The sequence below is a fragment of the Schistocerca cancellata genome, chromosome 3, assembly GCF_023864275.1.
Source record: "Schistocerca cancellata isolate TAMUIC-IGC-003103 chromosome 3, iqSchCanc2.1, whole genome shotgun sequence".
In the NCBI taxonomy this organism is placed as follows: Eukaryota; Metazoa; Arthropoda; class Insecta; order Orthoptera; family Acrididae; genus Schistocerca; species Schistocerca cancellata.
This window is the reverse complement of record NC_064628.1, coordinates 263,148,076-263,174,844: the sequence shown is the minus strand read 5'-3', so window position 1 is coordinate 263,174,844 and position 26,769 is coordinate 263,148,076. Positions and strand designations below refer to the sequence as shown.

Sequence of the window (26,769 nt, the reverse complement as noted above, 5' to 3'; positions counted from 1 at the left end):
AACCACAGGGATTACGTGCTGGAGGAACTCCACATGCTGTCAGTTATGTTCACCTATGGTCATGTCACAGTGACCCCGTTCAAGATCTCCAAGCTTAATAAAGTTCTAACCACTTCCCGCATTCTACCTTCTACATGCTTGATAAAATTCATAAAACCAACCACGCAGGATGCTCCATTGTTGCTGATTATTATGTTCTAACAGAGAATCTTTGCCCCTGTGGACCAAAATCTTCATCCTGTTATTTGTGAAGACACCAACCATTTCCTCCACCACAGTTCCTCTTTCTTTAACACCTGGAACCACACTCGTCACTACCAATGCCATTCTCTCTACATTAACATCCCCATTGCCTATGGCCTTCCCACTATTAAACACTACTTTTCCCAACTCCCAACTGACTCCATATGTACAACTTCCTTCCTGATCACCATGATCAACTATATCCTCACTTGTAATTACTTCTCCTTTGAAGGCATCACCTACAAACTTATATGTGGTACAGCAATGGGCTGCTGCATGGGACATCGAGAGGAATCCTTCCTAACCACCTAGAATCCCAAACCACTCATCTGGTTCTCAGTGCATTGATGACATCTTAATGATCTGTGTTGTGGGTGAGGACACTTACCTACATTCCTTCAGAATCTTAAAACATTCTCCTGATTCTCCTCAACTCAACAACCTACCTTCCTCGATGTTGACCTCCATGTCAAGGCTGGTACCTTTAGTATATGTGTTAACATCAAACCTACCAATCATCACAATACCTTCACTTCCAGAGATGCCACGTTTTCCAAAGTAAGACGTCCCTTGCATTACAGTGTAACCACTCGTGGTTATCGCATCTGTAGTGACAAGCAGTTGCTCTCCAAATATGCTAAGTGTCTCACTGAAGTCTTCACAGACTGAAATTACTCTTCCAGCTGTGTCCAGAAATAAATATCCCATGCCTTCTCTTACCAGTCACCTACAGTCCCCCAAGTACTCACTGTCTGGCCACAGTGGATCACTCCTACCATGACTTAATACTATCCAGGTTTGGGGCAACTGAACTGCATTCTGTGCCAGTATTCTGCTACCTATCATCCTACCCTAAAATGATAAATATCCTCCCAGTCCTCCCACAGTGGTATTCTGCTAACCACCCAACACACACAGTATCCTTGGCTGTTCTTATTCTACCCTTGCTCCCAGCCCATTGCCTCATGGTTCATATTCCTGCAATAGACCTTGATGCAAGACCTGTCCCATGCATCCTCATGCTACCACTTGCTCTAGTTCTGCCATAGGCATCTCCTACTCCATCAAAGGTAGTGCCACCTGTGAAAGCAGCCAAGTGATCTACAAAATAACTGCAATGCTGTTCCACTTTCTGCATAGATATGACAAATAACAAACTGTCTTTCTACATGAATGGCCTCTGCCAAACTTTGGCCAAGAGACAGCTGGACTACCCGGTTGCTGAACTTGCTGTCCAACACAATGTACTTAATTTTCATGACTGCTTCACGACATGTGCTGTCTGGGTACTTCCCACTAACACTGGCTTTTCTGAGTTGCACAGACGAAAATTCTACCTATAACATATCTTCTGTTCCCATAACCTCATGACCCCAACCTTTGATAGTCCCTGTCCCTGTCCCTGTCCTTCACCTGCCTATCCCTTCCCTGTTCCCACTTCAGGAATATCCTTCCAATGCACTTACATGGTCCTTTCCCTTTCCTGCTTCTGTCCTTTCTCCCTTTCCTGCTTCTGTCCTTTCTCCCTTTCCTCTTCCCCTTTCTCCCACCCCCAGCACAGCCTCCTCAGCCTACACCTAGCAGCCTTATCCTGTCCGTGTCACATTCCTGCACCCTCCCACAGGTAGCAATAGCGTCTTCTACCACCCCTACCTTGCTGGCCTTTTCCCTCCCTGCCCCATACCTCTTCCTTACCTCTGCTACTCACTCCAGCTATATTGCTGCTCACCTCTCATGCAGGCCTTAGTGTTTGTAGACAATGGCCATGTGCATGTATGAGTTGTGCTTGTGTGAATGTGTGTGAGTTTTCTATTTCTGAAGGAGAATTTTCACTGAAGCTGAAATTTTTTTTTTTAAATTGTGTTGGCTTGCAAGTCATCCCGTCCTCTTAAGTGGGGAGCAGTAATCTCTCCTTAAGATGCTGTATTTTTTATACTAAACATTTATAAATATTTCATTCAGATATTAGAAAATATTAAGCAATGAATCTGTTGTGTGTATTTTTTAATATGATGAACTACTATTATCTTTATGATATGTGCATATGTACAATAATTTACATCTCCCTCTGTTTTTTGAAGTTGCTAACAAAACAGCTACAGTACCTGCTGTTGAAGAAGTCATTGCTGAAGACTATGATGGGAATAAGAATACAACAAAGGAAAAATTTGGAGATGACTTTCTGAGTGATGTCGATCTCAAAATTATGGTAAGCTTGGCACAGGCAGATCTGCTCTGTTCTTTTTGTCAACACTAAAATGTTGAATGTTGTTAAGAGTAGATGCAGTGCTGTTACTACCTTGTTTTATGTGGTTGTGTTGCCATCACTCACCATGGTGTCTGACAGGAGTCCAAAGGTATGTGGCCACAGCTGGTTTTAAGTATCTATTGGGGAGTAGCAGTCAGTCAGTGTATTTCAGTGTTGTGAACTGAAGCTAATGTCTCCTGTCTGTCACAATATTTGTTTTGGATCTGCAGTTTATTATGAAGGGCATAGGATCAGCTGTCAGGAATGCGTAGCAGTAACTGCAAAACTGTAACATTTGGTTGCTGTGATGATGTTAAAGGAAGTGAAGTCCTCATGTCACACAGTATGCACAGCATTGGAATAATTAGTGTGACTGAAAAAATTGCTCTCTGTAGCCGTAGTGCAAGAAACAGTTGCTGCAAGTTGTGGCAGCACTGTTAAACAGCTACAGTTTGGTTGTGGCAGTTTGAAGGTAGTTATGATACCTAACTTTGCCAATATGGCCACAGTGTGCAGTGCATTTGAGTAGTGCGCTATTCAGCAACTTCAGGCACTTCCACGTGAGGCTGCTGACCACAGATGGTGGCTCAGTCGCCTGCAGCAGGAAACCAGTGGCTCCTGGCGGGCAAATACCTTCTATATTGTTTTGCATCGGCTCTGGATTGTCTCTCTTGTAAACACTACCAAACTGTAATGTTCCGATTGCATTATGAATATCATGTTGTGACTCAAATAAAGCTTATTGGGTTTTCATGACCACATTTCTTATTGTGTTCAGAATTTGAGCAGTAGAGACTGTGGAACAATTCTGAACACTTTTGAAAGTTTCAGGTCTGGTACTAAAAAATTATGCCCTTCAACTTCACCCCACACCAGTGGTTGAAGTCTAAACAACAGAAAATTTCTTCCTGCAAGAAAACTAGATATTCTTAAAATGTGAATAGAAGTAATGTGCTGCTTTGATAGCTCTACAACATACAGTTTTGAATCGCACTGACAAATCAGTGGTTGTAAAAATAAAGAAAAAGTTTTTTATAATTAATTTTACTTATATTTATAAAAACACAACATAAAAATATCAAAACTGATTCTGTGATGCCATATCAACTTTTTATTTACTTGTTCAAATCAGTGGATGTGTAAAAAACAAATTATTTTATTATTTTCAGTTGGATCTGTATGTGTTTATTTCAAAACTGAAACAGATCATAACTCTTTTTCAGGGTCACCCAGGTTGTCCAAATAAATACAACATTTACCATGAGTGTTCTGTATTTTGTCAAAAGCACTGGGGAGATGGAATTACAGAACCAGACTCCAAGTATCTAGCAAAAAAGAGAAAATTGCTGCGTAAATATCCTCTGCCACAAAACTGGATAGAACTCTATGATCCTGGAACGTAAGAATTATTTTTAATCATGCAAAAACTATTTGATTTTCTTTGTTGCCAACATCTACGTTTTAAAAAATCGTAAATTCTTTATAAATGTCCATATACAGGGTGTTACAAAAAGGTACGGCCAAACTTTCAGGAAACATTCCTCACACATGAGAAAGAAAATATGTTATGTGGACATGTGTCCGGAAACGCTTACTTTCCATGTTAGAGCTCATTTTATTACTTCTCTTCAAATCACATTAATCATGGAATGGAAACACACAGCAACAGAACGTACCAGCATGACTCAAACACTTTGTTACAGGAAATGTTCAAAATGTCCTCCTTTAGCGAGGATACGTGCATCCACCCTCCGTCGCATGGAATCACTGATGCGCTGATGCAGTCCTGGAGAATGGCGTATTGTATCACAGCCATCCACAATATGAGCACGAAGAGTCTCTATATTTGGTACCGGGGTTGCATAGACAAGAGCTTTCAAATGCCCCCATAAATGAAAGTCAAGAGGGTTGAGGTCAGGAGAGCGTGGAGGCCATGGAATTGGTCTGCCTCTACCAATCCATCGGTCACCGAATCTGTTGTTGAGAAGCGTACAAACACTTCGACTGAAATGTGCATGAGCTCCATTGTGCATGAACCACATGTTGTGTCATACTTGTAAAGGCACATGTTCTAGCAGCACAGGTAGAGTATCCCGTATGAAATCATGATAACATGCTCCATTGAGTGTAGTTGGAAGAACATGGGGCCCAATCAAGACATCACCAACAATGCCTGCCCAAACGTTCACAGAAAATCTGTGTTGATGATGTGATTGCACAATTGCAACATTACCTTCCTTCAATTGGGCCAACTGGCGGTGAATCGAGGAAGTACAGTACATACTGACGAAACTAAAATGAGCTCTAACATGGAAATTAAGCGTTTCTGGACACATGTCCACATAACATCTTTTCTTTATTTGTGTGTGAGGAATGTTTCCTGAAAGTTTGGCCGTACCTTTTTGTAACACCCTGTATATGTGCTACCAATATGGCAAACTGCATGCTAATATTTGGTACAAATTTAAACTGTAGGAAAAATACTCAATTTCTAGAGAGAATGACCAAGTGTGTATTTACACCTCACATTAGTGCCCTATTTATTTATTTTCTGCATTGTAACTTTCTTACAAGATTTGGATACACTGGTAACAGGCTTCAAGCTTTGAGATAATACTAGGATCTTAGTATAACAATATATATTGGTCATAATCCAGCCAGTGGAATTAACAAATTGATTGGGATAAAAGATAAGTAATGATGAACCACACAGATATGCAAAGTTTTGAACAAAAATTAAAATAGATGCAAACCTAACGGATGTTAATTGTGGAAGGAATTGAATTGAGCCTTTTTGTGACAGTCAAGTATAAAATATTTTGGGTTCATGGCACAACCACATAGTGGAGTTTTGAGTAATATATGACTGACTGACTGATAGACTCACTGATTCATTCTTGCATATATCTTGTTCCATAAATCCAATGAAACTCCATTCTGGATGCTAAACAAAGATTCGAGGAAATTATTTTTACTTCTAGTACTGTGGTTGTACCTTTCATAGTTCATTTAAAATTTACTCTTATTAATATCCATAAGTAACATGCTCGGGAATTAATGTATTGTCGTGTGAGTATAAAAATCACAATTTGCTGAAGTAGTTTTCACAATGTGTTTGTTTATCAGATTTACACAATAGTCTTTCTGTTTGCTTCTGAAAAATAAATATTTTTCTGACCTTCCACCACGAGATTACACCATAGGAAAATATTGAGGGAAGTGTAAAAAATGTACTAGCAGTTCCATTTGGGTCTCGACTTAGTGAGAATTACTTGAAAGAGAAAAGCAGACAACTGAGTTTTTTCATGTATCTGGTAGTATAGTTTCAAAGGATTACACAGAAATAAAATATATCAGCAAGGCCCTGTGTCTGTCAGTAAGAAATTTGAGAAGATCTGGTTAGATGTTTTAAACTGGTCCCTTCTTTTGCTTAGTTGTAATTTAATTCCTAGTAAAAATGGTTTGATGAAAGATATTTAAGTTCTGATATATAAGATGACCCTGAACAACTAAAATGGGTTGCTTAGGTAAACCTTCATCACCCATAGCAGCCAGCAAGTTTTTGATAATTTTGATTAAACATTGCAGTCATCAGAATTTTAGGTCAATGTGGTCTTCAGTAACTATTAATATTTTTCTTTTGATATGACCCCATAAAATGGCCATTTTCCCCCATTTTTTTAGTGTCTAAATACCTTTCAGCTGAATGTTCGAGTTATAATAGAAAGTCCAGAATGGAATAACAGTGACTTGGAAGGGATCATTACTATTACACAACAAAACAGAAAGAAATATTTGTACTTTTAGACAAAGTTCTTCCTCACAAGTAGAACTCTTTACATATTCACACAGCTCACACACACATGGCCTCTGTCTCCAGACACTAAAGGCCTTAGCACTTGGAGACATTAGCCATGTGGGTGTGAGTTGTGTGAATGCGTGAAAGTTCTACTTCTGAGTTATAATGGAGGGAAGAGATGACTTGATAATATAGTCAGATTGAAATTACTTTGTGATTCACGCTTCAGTGAGTCAAGTGGTAGCGGCCAGCAGACAATCAATTCTGTACTTTCACAAGCATCACAGGCTGCCTTTTGTGTTGCACATTTTGCAGGTATGGACAGTGCCTTGAGAAGCGTGGCTGGATGCTCGTCGGCAACACTGCCCCCTGTCACTGCATTCTGTCAATCACGAAGTAAAGTTTTTAGCCTATTCACAGTTTTTTCACTAACTGCGATCATCATGAATCATGTAGAGGTAGCCTGATAATATTTTTGCAAAGGGATCATACTATTTCAAACACAAAAATTTGCATAATTACTCAAAGAATGATTGTTTTGATCCTAATCAACAGAAGTGCACTAGCAGAAATTTTTGCCCTGCTAAGGCTGTTGGGATGTCATACTGAGACCAGGTTGCCATATGATAATAAATATGAGAAACATCAACATTGCAGCCACTCAGGGGCCCTGAGCGTGCTGATATCTTATGTAGTTATACAGGGATAAACAAGTATCTAGTATGGCAAGAAAAATCACAGTATCCATTCCCATGAATGCTTGATATTGTAATTATTTTATCTCATTCCAAATGTTTTTGACTGAATTGTTATTCATGTATGTAGTGTCTGAAACTCATCACAGATGCTTCATAACTGTCAAAATATACGAGGCAAACTCATAGTACTTACAACATCTTACTTGTCAACTCTTATTATGTAGACCCGCTATTGCGACACATAGGTGTCAAACCCACTACTAATTTTGTTTTCTCGTGAGTAAATGACAAAATTAGAGTAGACATACTTTATGAAAAGACTTAGAATGCCACTCACCACATAGTGGAGGCATTGAGTCACAGACAAGTAGATGAAAGAGACTGCTAAACATTTAATCTTTTGGACAAAAAACTTCTTATTTGGAAATAGAAAAGACACACATTCACAAGCACTTCTCACACATACATGGCCACTGTATCCAGGAACTATGATACTAGGATCCGACTGCAGCTGCATCTGATGTAACATGGGGTTGTGTGAGGTACTAGGGTATGAGTGAGGGAAAATGCTGTGCTGCCTGTGGGAGTGTGCAGAGACATAGTGGAGACAGGATGGGCCGCTAGGTGGAGTCTAGAGCTTGGAGGGGGGGGGGGGTTATGGAGTTCTTTGTGGCATCATTCTTCTGACTGGTTTGACGCAGCCTGCCACAAGTTCCTTTCCTGTGTCAACTTCTTCATCTCAGAGTAGCATTTGCATCCTATGTCCTCACTTATTTGTTGGATCTCTGGCTTCCCCCGGAGTATTTACACTCTAAAGCTTTGTCTAGTATCATGGAGATTATTCCCTGACATCTTAACACATATCGTATCATTCTGTCCCATGTCTTTGTCATTTTTTTCCATATCTTCCTTTCTTCGCCAGTTCTGCAGTAAACCACCTTATTCCTTCAAATGGCTCATCATTACTAAGTACTTTGGTACCCCACTTCCTTCAGACTGATTCTTCTGAGTGGTTGTCTATATCAGCACCTGGATACACTTTACAATCCAGTATTTTATTTTTGGAAAGTCTTCTGACCGGGTGATTCTTGAACAGAGTATTCATTATTAACATCTGAAATTTATTGCAGTCCTCAGTTAGTCTTTCTCCTCTCTCATTCCTACAGCCCAGTTCATATTCTCATGCAACCTTTTTTTTTCTAGTCATTTCCCTGCAACTGTGTTCCAATCACCCATGATTATTAGATTTTCATTTCCCTTTGCATACTGAATTACTCATTCAGTATCCTCATATAGTCCTTGGTTCTGTGTTCTGCTTAAATTTAGAATAAGAATCATCAGCAATGGCGGCTGAAGACTTACAGCATAAGAAGTCACCGTTGTTCTGCCAATGACTTTGTCAAAGAGGGCAAAGGAGGGACAGAGGTTCAGGGCGCTCTCTTGCATTTGGGGTGGTAAACTGCCCTTAAAACGCAGAAGAAACAGCAGTGATAAAAGCTATGGTGATGGAGAAGCCAACCAAAACCACTGTATTGCAGACATGTGATGCTATCCATAGGACTTGTGGCCTGTAATTGAAAGTGTCGTGAAAATCTCTCCATTGGCAAAAGGTTCCAGATTAGTTCCCCAGTCAGATCTCTGGAAGCAGACTGCCAAAGGAGAGGTGATCATGAGAAAAAGATGGAGTAACCAATGAAGGGATAACTTCGTGTGAGACAGAGCATGGAATGTGAGGAGTTTGAACATAGCAGGGAAGCTAGAAAAATCATAAAAGGGAAATGCAGAAACTCTATATAGATATAATGGGGGTCAGTGAAGTGGAATGGAAAGAAGATAAAGATTTCTGGCCAGATGAATATAAGGTAATATCTACAGCAGTGCAATGGAGTAGGATTCTTTATGAATAAAAGCAGGACAGAGAATGAGCTACTATGAATAGTTAAGTGACAGGATTGTTTTCATCAGTGTCAACAGCAAACCATTGCCAGCAACAAAAGTTAGGGTTTTCATGCCAATGTCGCAAGAAGATGAAGAGATATGAGAGACGTAGGGAGGGAAAAAGACGGGTAGGTGTGTTGGTGTGATGGAAGGCATGTGTAGTGCTGGAGTGGGAGGAGGGAAGGGGATAGGTAAGTGGAGGACAAGGACTAGTGAAGGTTGAGGCCAGGAAGGTTACGGGAATTAAGGGTATGTTGTGGGGAGAGTTCCCACTTGTGTAGTTCAGAAAAGGTGATGTTGGTATAAAGAACCCAGATGATGCATGCTGTAAAGCACTCGTTGAAGTGAAGCACATTGTGTTGGGCAGCATGTTCAGCAACTGGGTGGGTGGTCCAGCTGTCTCTTGGCCACAGTTTAGTGTTGACCATTCATGTGGTCAGAAAGCTTCTTAGTTGTTATGCCCACACAGAATGTGGCACAGTGCTTATGGCTTAGTTCATAGATCAGATGGCTGCTTTCACAGATAGCCCTGCCTTTGATGGTGTAGGAGATGTCTGTGATAGGACTGGAGTAATTGGTAGAGGGAAGCTGTATGGGACAAGTATTGCATCTGCAATGGACCTAGATACAAGACCTGTCACATACACCCTATTGCATTACATGTGGGAATTGTGCCTGTGTGTATGTGTGTTCTATTTCAAAAGAAGGACTTTTTGTCCAAAGCTTAACTGTTTAACATTCTTTTTCATTGTGGCTGTCTGTGACTCAAAGCCTCCTTTATGTAATGAGTAGCAATCTGTTCTTTTTCATGTCACTGTTATTCCATCCTGGACTTTCCATTGTCATTACTTTGTCATAAGTAATATATGTAATACATTTTCCCAGATAAAGAAAATGATTAATTTTAATCTAATCACAAAAGTCCTATGCAATGACACATAGAAAGTAGCCCAGTTACTAGGCACTGTATGATAGCACGGCCACCATCCGAAAGGTTGACACTGACAGATACCAGGGCTTACATCCATACCATTGAAATTCATTGACACATTCACAGCAGAAATAAAACAAGTGTAATTTTAAATGCAGATTTCTGTGAATGCCCATTATTATCTATCACTTAATATTAAACCAAGAAAAATTAATTCAAAATAGAGACATTATAACCTCTTTGTACTGGAACCAATTTATCATCAGAAACCGTCCCATACACTCTTCTTTAAAGGATCAAACTCTCATGCATAAAAGTCATGTCTCTTTAACTATGTACTGTACAAAGATAAATATTTTCAGGTACATGTAATGGTATATGTGGATACTGTTTGCAAAATGTGTCGTGAATAGAGTTAGCACTAAAGAAATAATAATTTAAAACATCATGCCTGATGCTCAAGTTTCTCTACAACAGAAAAAAATCTTTTAAGTGATAAACTGTCTTCCTTCCAGAATTTTATGTGGGAAGTCAGTGAGAAAAAGTTATGAAAAGGTTTGAAATTATGTGTAAATTTTATATAGCAAAGTGCTCTCATTCTCAAGTACTGGATGAATCTAGTATGGGTAATTTGCACAGTGTGAATTATGCTGCCTTGAAACATTAAAATATACAGTATCAAACTTGACTTATTGAAATACCTCTTCGTTTGTAGAACAACGTTTCAAATTTTTATTATTTTTCCCGAGGGCATGCAGCTTTACTGTATGATTAAATGATGATGGCGTCCTCTTGGGTAAAATATTCCGGAAGTAAAATAGTCCCCCATTCGGATCTCAGGGCGGGGACTACTCAAGAGGACGTCGTTATCAAGAGAAAGAAAACTGGCATTCTACGGATCGGAGCGTGGAATGTAAGATCCCTTAATTGGCCAGGTAGGTTAGACAATTTAAAAATTGTAAGACATTTCCAGGGGCAGATGTGGACTCTGACCACAATCTATTGGTTATGAACTCTAGATTAAAACTGAAGAAACTGCAAAAAGGTGGGAATTTAAGGAGATGGGACCTGGATAAACTGAAAGAACCAGAGGTTGTACAGAGTTTTAGGGAGAGCATAAGGGAACAATTGACAGGAATGGGGGAAAGAAATGCAGGAGAAGAAGAATGGGTAGCTTTGAGGAATGAAATAGTGAAGGCAGCAGAGGATCAAGTAGGTAAAAAGACAAGTGCTAGTAGAAATCCTTGGGTAACAGAAGAGATACCAAATTTAATTGATGAAAGGAGAAAATACAAAAATGCAGTAAGTGAAGCAGGCAAAATGGAATACAAACGTCTCAAAAATAAGATCGACAGGAAGTGCAAAATGGCGAAGCAGGGATGGCTAGAGGACAAATGTAAGGATGTAGAGTCTTATCTCACTAGAGGTAAGATAGATACTGCCTACAGGAAAATTAAAGACACCTTTGGAGAAAAGAGAACCACTTGCATGAATATCAAGAGCTCAGATGGAAACCCAGTTCTAAGCAAAGAAGGGAAAGCAGAAAGGTGGAAGGAGTATATAGAACGTCTATACAAGGGCGATGTACTTGAGGACAATATTATGGAAATGGAAGAAGATGTACATGAAGATGAAATGGAAGATACGATACTGCGTGAAGAGTTTGACAGAACACTGAAAGACCTGAGTCGAAACAAGGCCCCCGGAGTAGACAACATTCCATTAGAACTACTGACGGCCTTGGGAGAGCCAGTCCTGACAAAACTCTACCATCTGGCGAGCAAGATGTATGAAACAGGCGAAATACCCTCAGACTTCAAGAAGAATATAATAATTCCAATCCCAAAGAAAGCAGGTGTTGACAGATGTGAAAATTATCAAACTATCAGTTTAATAAGTCACAGCTGCAAAATACTAACACGAATTCTTTACATACAAATGGAAAAACTGGTAGAAGCTGACCTCGGGGAAGATCAGTTTGGATTCCGTAGAAATGTTGGAACACGTGAGGCAATACTGACCCTACGACTTATCTTAGAAGAAAGATTAGGGAAAGGCAAACCTACATTTCTAGCATTTGTAGACTTAGAGAAAGCTTTTGGCAATGTTGACTGGAATACTTTCTTTCAAATTCTGAAGGTGGCAGGGGTAAAATACAGAGAGCGAAAGGCTATTTACAATTTGTACAGAAGCCAGATGGCAGTTATAAGAATCGAGGGACATGAAAGGGAAGCAGTAATTGGGAAGGGAGTGAGACAGGGTTGTAGCCTCTCCCTGATGTTATTCAATCTGTATATTGAGCAAGCAGTAAAGGAAACAAAAGAAAAGTTCGGAGTAGGTATTAAAATCCATGGAGGAGAAAAAAAAGCTTTGAGGTTTGCCGATGACATTAAATTCTGTCAGAGACAGCAAAGGACTTGGAAGAGCAGTTGAACAGAATGGATAGTGTCTTGAAAGGAGGGTATAAGATGAACATCAACAAAAGCAAAATGAAGATAATGGAATGTAATCTAATTAAATCAGGTGATGCTGAGGGAATTAGATTAGGAAATGAGACACTTAAAGTAGTAAAGGAGTTTTGCTATTTAGGGAGCAAAATAACTGATGATGGTCGAAGTAGAGAGGATATAAAATGTAGACTGGCAATGGCAAGGAAAGTGTTTCTGAAGAAGAGAAATTTGTTAACATCGAGTATAGATTTAAGTGCCAGGAAGTCGTTTCTGAAAGTATTTGTATGGAGTGTAGCCATGTATGGAAGTGAAACATGCACGATAAATAGTTTAGACAAGAAGAGAATAGAAGCTTTCGAAATGTGGTGCTGCAGAAGAATGCTGAAGATTAAATGGGTAGATCACATAACTAATGAGGAGGTATTGAATAGAATAGGGGAGAAGAGGAGTTTGTGGCACAACTTGACTAGAAGAAGGGATCGGTTAATAGGACATGTTCTGAGGCATCAATGGATCACCAATTTGGTACTGGAGGGCAGCATGGAGGGTAAAAATCATAGAGGGCGACCAAGAGATGAATACAGAAGCAGATTCAGAAGGATGTAGGCTGCAGTAGGTACTGGGAGATGAAGAAGCTTGCACAGGATAGAGTAGCATGGAGAGCTGCATCAAACCAGTCTCAGGACTGAAGACCACAACAACAACATTATCAGTCAATAATTATACAAAATATTTAAATCAAATTTTTGTTGCCCCTGAAGCCATTAAATAGGTCCTTCAACTGGGACCACGCACTGTTTTAACCATTTAGTAATAGAGATTAGTCTTTTGTTGTAAATGAGCAAGAACTCAGGATTTTTGATTATTTAGTGTGTTTCCATCAGGTTTGCAGTTGTGTAATTGATGACCTTTCTGTCCTATTGTACAGCGACTTAGATATTATATAAACACTCTCTCTAAATTTTCTCCCAAGTTTCCCAGTTGCAGTGTCAAAGTTGTTATGTGATGCAGTACTACGTTATCTTTCAGTTATTCCTGTTATCTTTCATTGGAGGTAAATAAATTTGCAGTAAGTTCTGATGCTTCAAGATTTCAAAGAAAGACAAAAAAGTGTACGGTTAACTAATCTACAGATACTGCTTTTATGAGACACTTTTCAGAACTGACTTTTATTAAGTGTTCAACATATTTGTGCACACATTTATTCATATTTTTACTCATTGATCCAGCATATCTCAAGTGACATATCGTTTGCACTCCCCTTCTTTGATGTCTGTGAACAGCCTGAGCATTACTGTGTCGTGTGGAGTGGTGTCTCAGAATGTGAAATGAAAACTTTACATCATTTAGCAAATTATAAATATTTCATTAAAACTGGCCTTTCTATCACATAACTCTTGCAAACAAGGTTACATACCTTTTAACATGTATAAAATTCTCATATGTCTCACAAAACAGGCGCTTTGCATAACGCCAGTTAAGATAATATTTCAACTTCATAATGAAACTTATGAAGTTCCTCATGGATCGTTTTGTGTCTAATTAACTGAGTTAGATGGTGGAATATTTAAGATTCTGCCATAATAGTTAGGTCAGATCATCTTGTCACCCTGATTTAGGTTTTTTGTTGTTTTTTGTACCTAGCATGAATGCTGGTTAAGGGTAAAATTGTAACCAATCCGAAGATTAGTTGGAACATAACATTACTTTACTAGTGGTGTTTCAGTTCAAGGTGGTATGCCCTTGCCTTACTTTGAACTGATTTAACCAGCTAGTAATATGGAGATATAAAGTTTATTCTTAATCACATTAAGATATAATTGTCAGGGTAAAAAAAATAGTAAATGACAGAAAAAAATCTTAATTCAACTGAGGTTTTCACCCCAGATATTTGGATTTGTAACCTGACACTTTCATTGTGCCACACTGAATGGCAGAATGATTCCTTGAACAGGCCATGGCTGCTTCCTAGCTCAACACTTTATTTTTGTAAATGAACAGATATCCACTTTTTCCTGATTTGACATCAAGATTCTTCCTGACAAGTGACATATCATATCCTCCCACCTCCCTAAGACGTTTGTTGCCTTTCTTGGTCTCTTGATAAAATCTTAAAAAATAAAATTAAATCTAGTGATCATGGAAATGCACTGATTTTAGGAATGTGTACTTCAGTCCTTAAAAACAGAATTCTTATAGGATCACTTTGCTGTCCATCTGTATGTATGTCTGTATGTATGTATGTATGTCCGTCCGTCCGACTGTTAAGAACTTCTTTTCCCAGGAATTGGGTAGACATATTGAGATGAAGTTTGTGTCACATACTAAGAACTACTTGATCTTCGGTGCCAGTGCAAAGGATATGGACATTTGTGTCATGCAGTTGATACTCAAAAAAATCTGTAGGGTACTTCCCATCGACCTAGAATCATGAAATTTGCCAAAAAGCAAAGTTTTGCAATACAAGTAAAGAAAAAAATCTGAAAATTGTTAATTTGTTATTGTATCACATGATTTTTTTCTTTTCTTGTCTTCATATCTGTCTGTGAATCCCCCTTTTTCTCAGGAACAGGTAAATGTATGAATTTCAAACATATGTCACATACTATTTCCTGCACAATGTAAAATGTTTAAGCTTCTACATCAACACTATCAATGTCACATATTTTTATATCTTGCCAGTATTGATATTGATAACAGGTAAAAATCACCAAACTCCTCAATACCAGGGATGGATGAACTATTTATATAAATTATTAAGTTTGTACAGAACCCTCATTGTGCGAGTCCTACTCACACTTATCCAGATTTTTATTTATTTTAAAATAAATTTCTGAATCTTATTCCAGTGTTAGATATTAAATGAAGAAACAATTGACCTACCAGGTGCAAAAAGGGAATATCTAACAAAATTTGAAGTTTTCGTATTTTTGCAGCAGTGGATGGCTGGAGTCTAATTCTGTGCACTGTCTGAAGGGTCACACTTATGTCCACTGGAACAAGGTTTTGTTGGCCATTGATTATCTTGAAAGTTGTGGACTGGACATATCTAGCACTGTTGTTCCCTTTCTGCAAAGTAGACAATGTCGACCATGTGAGACGGTTCATTTACCATGAAGGAATTGCAAAGAGAACTTCTGATGAAGGTTATAGGTCTTTCTTGGACTACATTCAACAAAATATTAATGAGCAAAATGTGCAGATTCTAATATTGTGAAGTAACACATGTTCTGGATGAAATAGAAATCGTACACTGGCCATTGTCTTCTTAATCTGTTTTATAACAATCTATTAAAAACTATAACCCACTATTTTCCTGTATGAGGATGTTCCTTTCGTGACAGAAACTTGAGGCTTTTAAACAGCTCATAAGGAAGAGTGACAGAATATATACAGTGTAAGAATACTGTGAGCTTATGAAAAAAAAAAAAAGATGTGTGCCTGGGAATTTCTCTTTCGAAGTAGATGATACTTTAGTTTTCGATAAATGGGTGCCTAGGCACTATAAAAAGATGTGTCTGTCAGATGAAACAGCAAGAAGTGATATTCTTAAAGAAACTAAAATTACGTTTCAATTGTCCAAGTTAAAACATATTGAATATAAATCAGGTTTGAAAGAAAAGAGTATGTTGATGGACTATACAAGCGCACACATTCTCTGAAATGCTGCAATATCCCTTGGAACCTATGTCATGAGAAGGCGTACATCATTAGTAGTGCCCCAAAAGTGATAAGAAAACTGAAGGATCTACAAAAACGTGTGTAACATATTCTTGCAGAATACAGTGAGTTTTTAGGACACTTTTCAAATGGCTCACACTTACACAGAAGAGAGGTCAATGAAAGAAAATAAAAGCTACCCATAATGTCTTTGTTCCTATGTTTTTGAAGCTTCTTTGTGGTTTTACTCACATCCTGATTTTCTGTCATGTGAAATGATGATAAAAAAGTTTTTCTGGTGGTTTATTGTTTATTTCAATACAGTTTTTAAAATTTCTGTGACTGTAAAGCACATACTTTGCAAAAAGAACATATATACAGTATATGTAATGCTCAATAATTGTCTTATACATTGCATGATAGAAAAGTTTTCTTTTCAGTATTGTGACAAAACATGATCGCAAAGTAGCAGAAAAGTTTTGTATGCGAACTTTGTCTTTCAAAGTATCAATAAAGTTTTTATTGTCAACTGAACATTTACATATTTATTAGATATGTCCTTCCTGCTTCTTGTAATTCAATTCATTTCCATATAAGGTAATTCCTCAGATCTTTAAAAGCTTTTAATGAAAATGTAAAGAACTAGATCAATTGATTCGTTGTAGCTTTAATGAAAGTGTATCATCTATTAAACTAAGTGCAGAGAATGATAATATAAAATTTCTCAATGAAAATAACCAATTTTTGAAAATATAATGTAATAGTATACATAAAAATGTACTCACCAAGTGACAGCAAGAGAACACACACATATAAAAGGTATAACGTATGCAAGTTGGAGCCAGTGGTTCCTTATTTTGGCAGAAGGGTTGAAGTGGGATGAAGGAGGGGTGAAGGAAAAGGACTGTTGGGGGTTTAGAAAAAGGAGTAGAGTTCAAAAAAATCACCCAGAACCCTGAGACAAGGGAGACTTACCAGATGGGATGAGAAGGAAAGACTGATTGTTGGGGACTGCACCATGTGAGATTTGAAAATATCATACCTTAAAGGTGAAAGATACGGTAATACACAAGACAGACTTTTTTTATCTATCCAATATAAAGTTCCTGTTACTTGTGTAGTTTAATATTGGAAATTTTTTATTCTTTAATTTGTAAATCATTTTACTTTCCATCGAAAAGGTGAAACAAAAATTTAAAAAAATATATTGTCTAATTTTATATCAACACAAGATACTACTTGACTGTATAAGTTGTTATATGTTGTTATATGTGAAGAAAACTGTCCAATAAGTACAGTTAAATAGTAGAAATCTGCCATGAAAGTGGTTGAAATTTTTATGTAAACAATTGAAAAGGAAAACACAAATTTGTGTGTGATACGAAACATTACATTATACAAGTCATGTATAATTTATACAGTTTTTAAGTATATGTACTATCAGTTTTCCCTTGGATAAAAATATTGTATTAATATTTTTCTTACCTTAAATTCTTTCATAATAGAATCTGAATCTACTGACTGCCAGATATCGCTTTCAGTGTGTGTGTGTGTGTATGTGTGTGTGTGTGTGTGTGTGGTGTCGTCTTTCAACAAAGGCCTTGAGGCCGAAAGCTCATTCTGTGACAATCTTTCTGTTGTGCCTATCTGTGACTCAGCACCTCCACTATATAATGAGTAGCAACTACCCTTTTCATAATGTTGTTAAAATTTCTTTTTGAAATATATGAAAATGAGCATTGCAAAAAAATTCCAGCAGGAAGAATGGCCACAAATATCAAAACTTCATCATTTAATTCCTTCTTATCAATGTAATATTTATTATCACTTAACATAGTATCAGTATACATGCACATGACTTTAGTTTTCCACCATCCCACATCTGTAGCTCATGAATTTGATATGGAATTCTGAAGCTCTTACTATGGCTATCTGTAAGCTCAAATCTATCTTTCAGTGAGCAGATACCTGCATCAACAGTTTTTGTTAAAGGAGCAGTCTGCTTCACATTCATCTATAGGTTAATCATTACATAGGTAAATTACTCCTTCACTCTCCTGTGACATTTTTTTTTTATTTTTTATTTTTATTTTTTTAATTTTTTTAAATCTGAATAAGATCCAAGTTTTTCCTCAAGTACTTTTGCATCTGTTATCACACTATTAATGCTCTTGTCTGATCTCATCTTCTTAAAAAATGTTGCAAACACTTTCAACTGTATCCACAGCACAGTCTAGGTTTTTACTTTAACTCTTTTGAGAGCTATGTTGATATGATTGATCCTAAACGTAATTCATTACCAGACCTCTCTACAACAGAGGCATCTGAATTATTGTAGCATTTTTGCAATAGCAGTGCCACTATTTATTTCAAAAACTTCTACTTTGGAACCTTCGCTGACTTCATAAACATCATCATACACATGTTTAATGTAGTATCTATGAGGCTCCTAGGAATCTATTTGGCTTTTCCAATAGGTACAACTGAAAGGTTTTACAGTCTAATTAGACACATGCTGCTTCAGAATAAAGTGAAAAAACTTCTTGAACTGTTCTAGAGAATTTGACAGCAACAGGACATGATAGCCCTGCATTGTTTACGATAATATTTAATTAGTGAACCCCACTTGGAACAAAACATGCTTTAAAGTTTAAGTAGGATTCTTTTTTGAACTCCTATATCTATCCCATTTATTTTCAAACCATTACCATATCCCTAGCCTTGCATATTTTTCAAAATAGCATGCCTTCTTACCAACTTTTTAAAGAGAACATTAGTTGTACATTCGTCAGTAGTATGCGTAACTGGAATAAATCCAAGGAAATGTACTTCGATAATTATTTCTTCACCAAGCCATGTCTGAATAAAATGAATGATCATTGTGAGTTGTTATTTGTGACTCGTATCAGGAGTACAGTCTCAATTAACTGAGTAGCTATGAGAACAAAGTCTTTTCTCGACAGCACTGTTGTGTAAAACATTCTTGGTCTTCTTGCTGCGTCAGTCCAGGGTCAAACCTCGAGCTTTCAATGATAAACTCCATTGTCTTCGTCAGGAGCAATAGCAGCTGACTGTCAAAACTGCTGTCTTTTATAGCCCTTACACAGCTTCTGATTTGTCAGTAGTTATGTAATGCTTAAGCTGATGGTATTCACATCTGCAGTAATGTAAACATTGTGATGAATATCTTTTCCACATTGAGACCTCCCTTCTGTCACTGCTAAGATTATGTCCACTGTCACAGTTGAAGTGCTTCCCGCACATTCTAATTTTCTGCGTACATTTTTATTTACAGAATCCCCGTATCTAGGAGCCTGGGACAGAACTTTTGTTTTGACAAATAGTATTTTGTGTTAGTTTGTGAGGCCGGTGCTCGACAACTGCAGATTTGTCCAGTTCTCAAATTTTAATATGCTGTTGATGTTTTGCAAAGCATTCAGAAATAGTGTGGACGAACCGACAGCCGCACTCAGGCTGAGACTTTCCTTAACAGGGCTTAACACCTCCTTTATACTCTTAGGATGTTAGAAAGTAGGTCTTATACTTTGTCTTCTCAGGACTCTGCTGGATGTAGTGCTACAGAAAGGATGAAATACAGAATGAGATTTTCACTTTGCATCGGAGTATGTGCTGTTATGAAACTTCCTGGCAGTACTGTACCAAATGAGCTACCCAAGCACAACTCGCGACCCATCCTCACACCTTCAATTTTGCCAATATCTCGTCTCCTACCTTCCAAACTTCACAGAAACTCTTCAGCGGTAGAGCACTTGCCCACGAAAGGCAAAGGTCCCGAGTTCAAGTCTCGGTCCAGCACACAGTTTTAATCTGGCAGGGGGTTTCAGGAAGAAGTACAGTTGGTGGCTTATCATGTGAATGCTCAATTTCCAACTGCTTTGCAGAAAATCGATGGCATATTAAAATTCTAGAACTGGAGAAATCCGAAGTTGCTGAGCACAGCGTCACAGACTAATACAAGATACTGTTTGACAAAACAAAAGTTCTGTTTCAGGCTGCTAGATACCAGTATTCTCTCATTAAAGAGACTGTTGAAATTAGAATGTACAGGGATAAATTCAACTGTGACAGTGGATGTGATCTTAATGGTGCATGAAAGGAAGCTCTCGATCAGAGGAGAGGCAAAGATATTCGTCACAATGTTTGCACTACTAAAGGAGCGGTGGCCCCACCAGTGCAGATCCTGACACCATCAGCAACAGCATTACATAACTGCTGATGGATCAGAAGATGTGTATGGGCTATAACAGGCCAGTCAGCAGCAGTTTGGACAGTCAGTTGCTCCTGGTGAAGATGATAGAGGTTATTGTCGATAGCTTGAGGTTTTATTGTGAATTGATGTGGAAAGATGTTCAAGAATGTTTTATTCAGCTGAGTAGTATGTCACTTTTGCTTGAGGTTTTATCCTGAACTGACATGGAAAGATGTTCAAGAATGTTTTATATAACTGAGTAGTATGTCACTTTTTTAAGTTAATTTAAATTGTAATCTTGTATACCTACTGATAACTTACTCTTTGCAAATACTCTTTCAACACATCAGATGTGTTCATATGTTCTATTAGTTTCAAAAAATTCCCACTATTTTCTTGTAAGAGTTTCTCTCATGTTTCTCAAAACACCAACAACTGTGTCCCCAGGAACTGAGTTATGCAAAACAACCTTTCTAATATCTCATCCCAGTGTTCGGTCTCAGGCTGAATGAGTTTCTGATTTTCTTTATCTAGCTTTTTGCCTTAGCATGAACACCACTGTAATTCTAGTAATTGGTATGCATGTGTAATGCTTGGGAATTTTTCTCTGTTGGACTAGAAATCTGGAAATATTTTTCCAGTATGAAAATCGTGACATACCTGGAAGTGAGGTAGTTGCAGCATTGAAAAGTTTTTCCCATATCGGAGTAAATATCTGTGAATTTCTTCACCATTAGGGAATTTTGTTTCGTATTTTGCTGGAGACTACCGCTCTTAACACCAATCACTTTAAAAGGTCCTCTTTCTACAAGTGTCATATGTCATCAGTTATTTTATCTCACAATGCCCACAGTTAGACAATAAGTTAAAAATATATGAGCCAAGTGGTCCTTCCTGCAACATTTTAAAAAATCAGTTGATAAGCACCTCATACTGACAACAAGTAGGTGAAAAATTAATATTCTATGCACATCTTAAAAGGAGGAGAGCAAGAAAATCCTCCTACAGATGTGTGCTGAGTGGTATGTCACAGAATAGAAATAGGTTTCTGTATAACTGTGTCTATTTATTAAATATTAGGGTGAAATAATTCCAAAAAGTCATTAAAATTTCTTTGTCCATTCACAGATTTTAAACCACCCCTTGAGCCAGGATCTATCATCTGCATTGATCAGTATTTTCATTTATATATATTAAGCAAAAGCACAGCAATAAATAATTATCCACTAAGTGAAGCTAGGTTTGACAAACTCAGATTTTAAACTTGTATATTGTTTGTAAAACTCCTCAGCAGGTAACACAAAATTGAGAAATAAGGTTGATAGTTTACAGGGAAGTTTACGTACGCTGCTTCAACAGTTCTCCATAAAGTGTGAGCAGTCATGAATACTTAGGGTGGCGAGCACCTAACTTGTATAAATTACTCTTGTTGTAACTCTTACATCTTTAGTCTTGACTGCTTTAGTACATTATTTCTGTAATAATATACTTTTTTAGCAACTGCTGGAGAGCTCAATTTCTGTTTACTTCTTTAGTTGTAACTAAAGTAGTAATGCCTTTTTACTAAATAAGTAAACCATTTCTGCACACTGCTGGCAAGTGCATTAGGTTCCTTCCAGGAAAATATTGATTGTTGGCAGACATTGCATCACCGTTTGCATAATTTATGTTCATCACTATAATCTTAGAATCTAGAAAGGATTATTAAATTGAATTATTAAAATTGGAAAATCTAAATGCTGTTACACAAATTAATGATAAGATCTGTGTACTATGAAAAAGAAATGTGCTATTAATGGATGAATCCATTGTTAACCATGCCATCTACAGCTAGCAACATCCATTGTTGGTTGGTGACACCTATTAATGTAAATGCCAGTTTGAGATCTAGCAGCAACATGGAGGTAGCCAAGAAACATTCAAAAAACATACCAGAAAATGAAAAAGAGCAGTTTGCTGAAATAATGAAAAAGTACATAACTGCTATTGAATCTAAAAAACACGATGTGAACATGCTAAAAAGGAAAAAGGATGCAGGGGAAAAAATACAGGCTGAATACAACGCAGAAGTCCTACACAAAGATCACAAGAACAGCTTAAAGTAATTTGGAAGGACGTGAAAGTGAAAGCAAAGAAAATGGAGGACAAATGTAACCAAACACAATTTCAAACTGGCCATTGAGTAAGTGAGATGAACTACACGCCGGAAGCGGCTACAAGGGTAGCGGAGTACGTGTGGAGTGCACATGGGGGTTTTTTAGGTTAGAGAATCCCTTCCCTAGGCCCGACAAGACGCCTCCTGAGACGCGGCAAGGTAGGAGTAGGAAAAATGCAACAGGGAATAATAATATTAATGTGCTAATAGTAAACTGCAGGAGCGTCTATAGAAAGGTCCCAGAACTGCTCTCATTAATAAACGGTCACAACGCCCATATAGTACTAGGGACAGAAAGTTGGCTGAAACCAGACGTAAACAGTAATGAAATCCTAAACTCAGATTGGAATGTATACCGCAGAGACAAGCTGGACAGTGAAGGGGGAGGTGTGTTTATAGCGATAAGAAGTGCAATAGTATTGAAGGAAATTGACGGAGATCCGAAATGTGAAATGATTTGGGTGAAGGTCACGGTTAAAGCAGGCTCAGACATGGTAATTGGATGTCTCTATAGGCCCCGTGGCTCAGCAGCTGTTGTGGCTCAGCACCTGAAGGATAATTTGGAAAATATTTCGAGTAGATTTCCCCACCATGTTATAGTTCTGGGTGGAGATTTTAATTTGCCGGATATAGACTGCGAGACTCAAACGTTCATAATGGGTGGCAGGGACAAAGAATCCAGTGAAATTTTTTTAAGTGCTTTATCTGAAAACTACCTTGAGCAGTTAAACAGAGAACCGACTCGTGGCGATAACATATTAGACCTTCTGGTGACAAACAGACCCGAACTATTTGAAAAAGTTAACGCAGAACAGGGAATCAGCGATCATAAAGCGGTTACGGCATCGATGATTTCAGCCGTAAATAGGAATATTAAAAAGGGCAGGAAGATTTTTCTGTTTAGAAAAAGTGACAAAAAGCAGATTTCAGAGTACCTGTTGGCTCAACACAAAAGTTTTGTCTCAAGTACAGATAGTGTTGAGGATCAGTGGACAAAGTTCAAAACCGTCGTACATAATGCGTTAGATGAGTATGTTCCAAGCAAGATCGTAAGAGATGGAAAAGAGCCACCGTGGTACAACAACCGAGTTAGAAAACTGCTGCGGAAGCAAAGGGAACTTCACAGCAAACATAAACATAGCCAAAGCCTTGCAGACAAACAAAAATTACGCGAAGCGAAATGTAGTGTGAGGAGGGCTATGCGAGAGGCGTTCAATGAATTTGAAAGTAAAGTTCTATGTACTGACTTGGCAGAAAATCCTAAGAAATTTTGGTCTTATGTCAAAGCGGTTGGTGGATCAAAACAAAATGTCCAGACACTCTGTGACCAAAATGGTACTGAAACAGAGGATGACAGACTAAAGGCCAAAATACTAAATGACTTTTTCCAAAGTTGTTTCACAGAGGAAGATTGCACGGTAGTTCCTTCTCTAGATTGTCGCACAGATGACAAAATGGTAGATATCGAAATAGACGACAGAGGGATAGAGAAACAATTAAAATCACTCAAAAGAGGAAAGGCCTCTGGACCTGATGGGATACAGGTTCAATTTTACACAGAGTACGCGAAGGAACTTGCCCCCCTTCTTGCAGCGGTGTACCGTAGCTCTCTAGAAGAGCGTAGCGTTCCAAAGGATTGGAAAAGGGCACAGGTCATCCCCGTTTTCAAGAAGGGACGTCGAACAGATGTGCAGAACTATAGACCTATATCTCTAACGTCGATCAGTTGTAGAATTTTGGAACATGTATTGTGTTCGAGTATAATGACTTTTCTGGAGACTAGAAATCTACTCTGTAGGAATCAGCATGGGTTTCGAAAAAGACGGTCATGTGAAACCCAGCTCGCGCTATTCGTCCACGAGACTCGGAGGACCATAGACACGGGTTCACAGGTAGATGCCGTGTTTCCCCATAGTCGTTTAATGAACAAAGTAAGAGCATATGGACTATCAGACCAATTGTGTGATTGGATTGAGGAGTTCCTAGATAACAGGACGCAGCATGTCATTCTCAATGGAGAGAAGTCTTCCGAAGTAAGAGTGATTTCAGGTGTGCCGCAGGGGAGTGTCATAGGACCGTTGCTATTCACAATATACATAAATGACCTTGTGGATGACATCGGAAGTTCACTGAGGCTTTTTGCAGATGATGCTGTGGTGTATCGAGAGGTTGTAACAATGGAAAATTGTACTGAAATGCAGGAGGATCTGCAGCGAATTGACGCATGGTGCAGGGAATGGCAATTGAATCTCAATGTAGACAAGTGTAATGTGCTGCGAATACACAGAAAGATAGATCCTTTATCATTTAGCTACAAAATAGCAGGTCAGCAACTGGAAGCAGTTAATACCATAAATTATCTGGGAGTACGCATTAGGAGTGATTTAAAATGGAATGATCATATAATGTTGATCGTCGGTAAAGCAGATGCCAGACTGAGATTCATTGGAAGAATCCTAAGGAAATGCAATCCGAAAACAAAGGAAGTAGGTTACAGTACGCTTGTTCGCCCACTGCTTGAATACTGCTCAGCAGTGTGGGATCCGTACCAGATAGGGTTGATAGAAGATATAGAGAAGATCCAACGGAGAGCAGCGCGCTTCGTTACAGGATCATTTAGTAATCACGAAAGCGTTACGGAGATGATAGATAAACTCCAGTGGAAGACTCTGCAGGAGAGACGCTCAGTAGCTCGATACGGGCTTTTATCAAAGTTTCGAGAACATACCTTCACCGAAGAGTCAAGCAGTATATTGCTCCCTCCTACGTATATCTCGCGAAGAGACCATGAGGATAAAATCAGAGAGATTAGAGCCTACACAGAGGCATACTGACAATCCTTCTTTCCACGAACAATACGAGACTGGAATAGAAGGGAGGACCGATGAGGTACTCAAGGTACCCTCCACCACACACCGTCAGGTGGCTTGCGGAGTATGGATGTAGATGTAGATGTAGATGAAGATCGATGATATAAGCCAAATGGTTGTTGAGACATGATCCCACAAGTTTTCAAGGGGATAGCTGGAGTTAACGACAGTGACACATCTGAAGATAATGTGATACTTTCAAGCCACTTTGATGATGATAACTGCTCTGAAGGTAGCAATGAAATGCTAAAGGTGGAACTTTATCCTGTGAACCTCGGCCTGCATTCTCTGGTGGGAGCTTATCAGAAGATGCATGCAGCAAAAGAGGTAGAGAAGATGCGATTGTAGTGAAAAACCGAGAGTTGTTGAAAAAAGCAAACGAGCTTCATTCCTTAAAAATGCATGAAATATGAGAGGAAAACAATGCAAAAATTTTATTAATAGCCTCCTGAGTCTTGAGATTTGTTTTTAAATATTTTAAAAACGACATATGTGAAACGTGGGAAAAAATCACTGAATTTGAGAAAAATAGTAAAAAAATCCTACTTTGGTCATTTGGGCATAAATGCAAGTATGGTACACTATACTTCAGGTCTCAGGATAATCAAAGCTATTCATAAATTGTAGTATGTAAATTAAGGATGTTGTTAGTGATAGTTTTCATTTATACCAGGGGAAAATAATGTTTAACACCATCTAGAAGGAATATAGCAGTTTTTATTACATTATTTCGGTGGTAAATTACAAAGTACAAGTTCCACAAATACACATATCAATGGTTATGAAATGCAGAAAAGCAGTTTCGCTGTGCATTTAAGCATAAAAACACTTTGCAAGTTACACATTTTGTTCTACAAAGCTTTTTAAAATTCTCTCTACAACAGTTTTGAAATATTTTTGGTCCAATTATCTCAGGCATGTGCTCTGTTTGCTTTCGGGTTTCTGGAGGTGGCAGTGTTATTGGTTTCCTTCTTTTTGGGGCACTAGTCTCGGGTTCTTCTTTTCTTGCATTGTCATCATGATGCTCTTCTTGCTCTTGATTACCTACTGTTTTGTTTCGATTCAGAAGCTGTTGTGCAAGCATCATCTCAAAAGCTCTCAGTTGTAAAATCTCCTTTGCTGGAGTGTTGGATTTCTTCTGTTCCTCTTTGTGCTGAAGCCAAGAATTACAAACTGCAACATCTGTGAAATGGCATATTGTTCTTAGTGTCCATTTCTTGGTCCTTGCACACGCTGGGCAGTAGGAATTGAGTCTATCTGCCATATCCACACCACCCATGTTCTGATTATAATTTTTAATTACACTGGGTTCCTCAATATGTAAATATTTGCTCTCTTTCTTGGATCACCTCTGGCATGTCTCACTTGTTACAGTACCTTGTGCAGTGGAAAGCTTCACAACACTTTTGTTGCCCATCCATTTTGTAACTGCCAACTTTTGATCACTTCTGACCAGCATGTCACATGAGCCTCGTCCTTCTTTCTGCAGATCTTTATCTGGCTTTAGCCGGATCTGCTTGGGAATTTGGTTATTCATAATGGTCCCTGTAGACCCAAGGCCTTTCTC

The 26,769-nt window shown here is 38.2% G+C and overlaps 1 protein-coding gene across 3 annotated transcripts in view; it reads left to right on the top strand.

Annotated features, from left to right (window-relative positions):
* Positions 1-26,769, top strand: part of LOC126174910 (polyglutamine-binding protein 1) — a 75,714-nt gene that overhangs the window by 31,724 nt on the left and 17,221 nt on the right. For all 3 annotated transcript variants that reach the window (XM_049921348.1, XM_049921347.1, XM_049921346.1), the window contains exons 3-4: positions 2,325-2,452; positions 3,715-3,890. In XM_049921348.1, the coding sequence (XP_049777305.1) occupies positions 2,325-2,452; positions 3,715-3,890 (304 nt within the window). The remainder of the gene's footprint in view (positions 1-2,324; positions 2,453-3,714; positions 3,891-26,769) is intronic.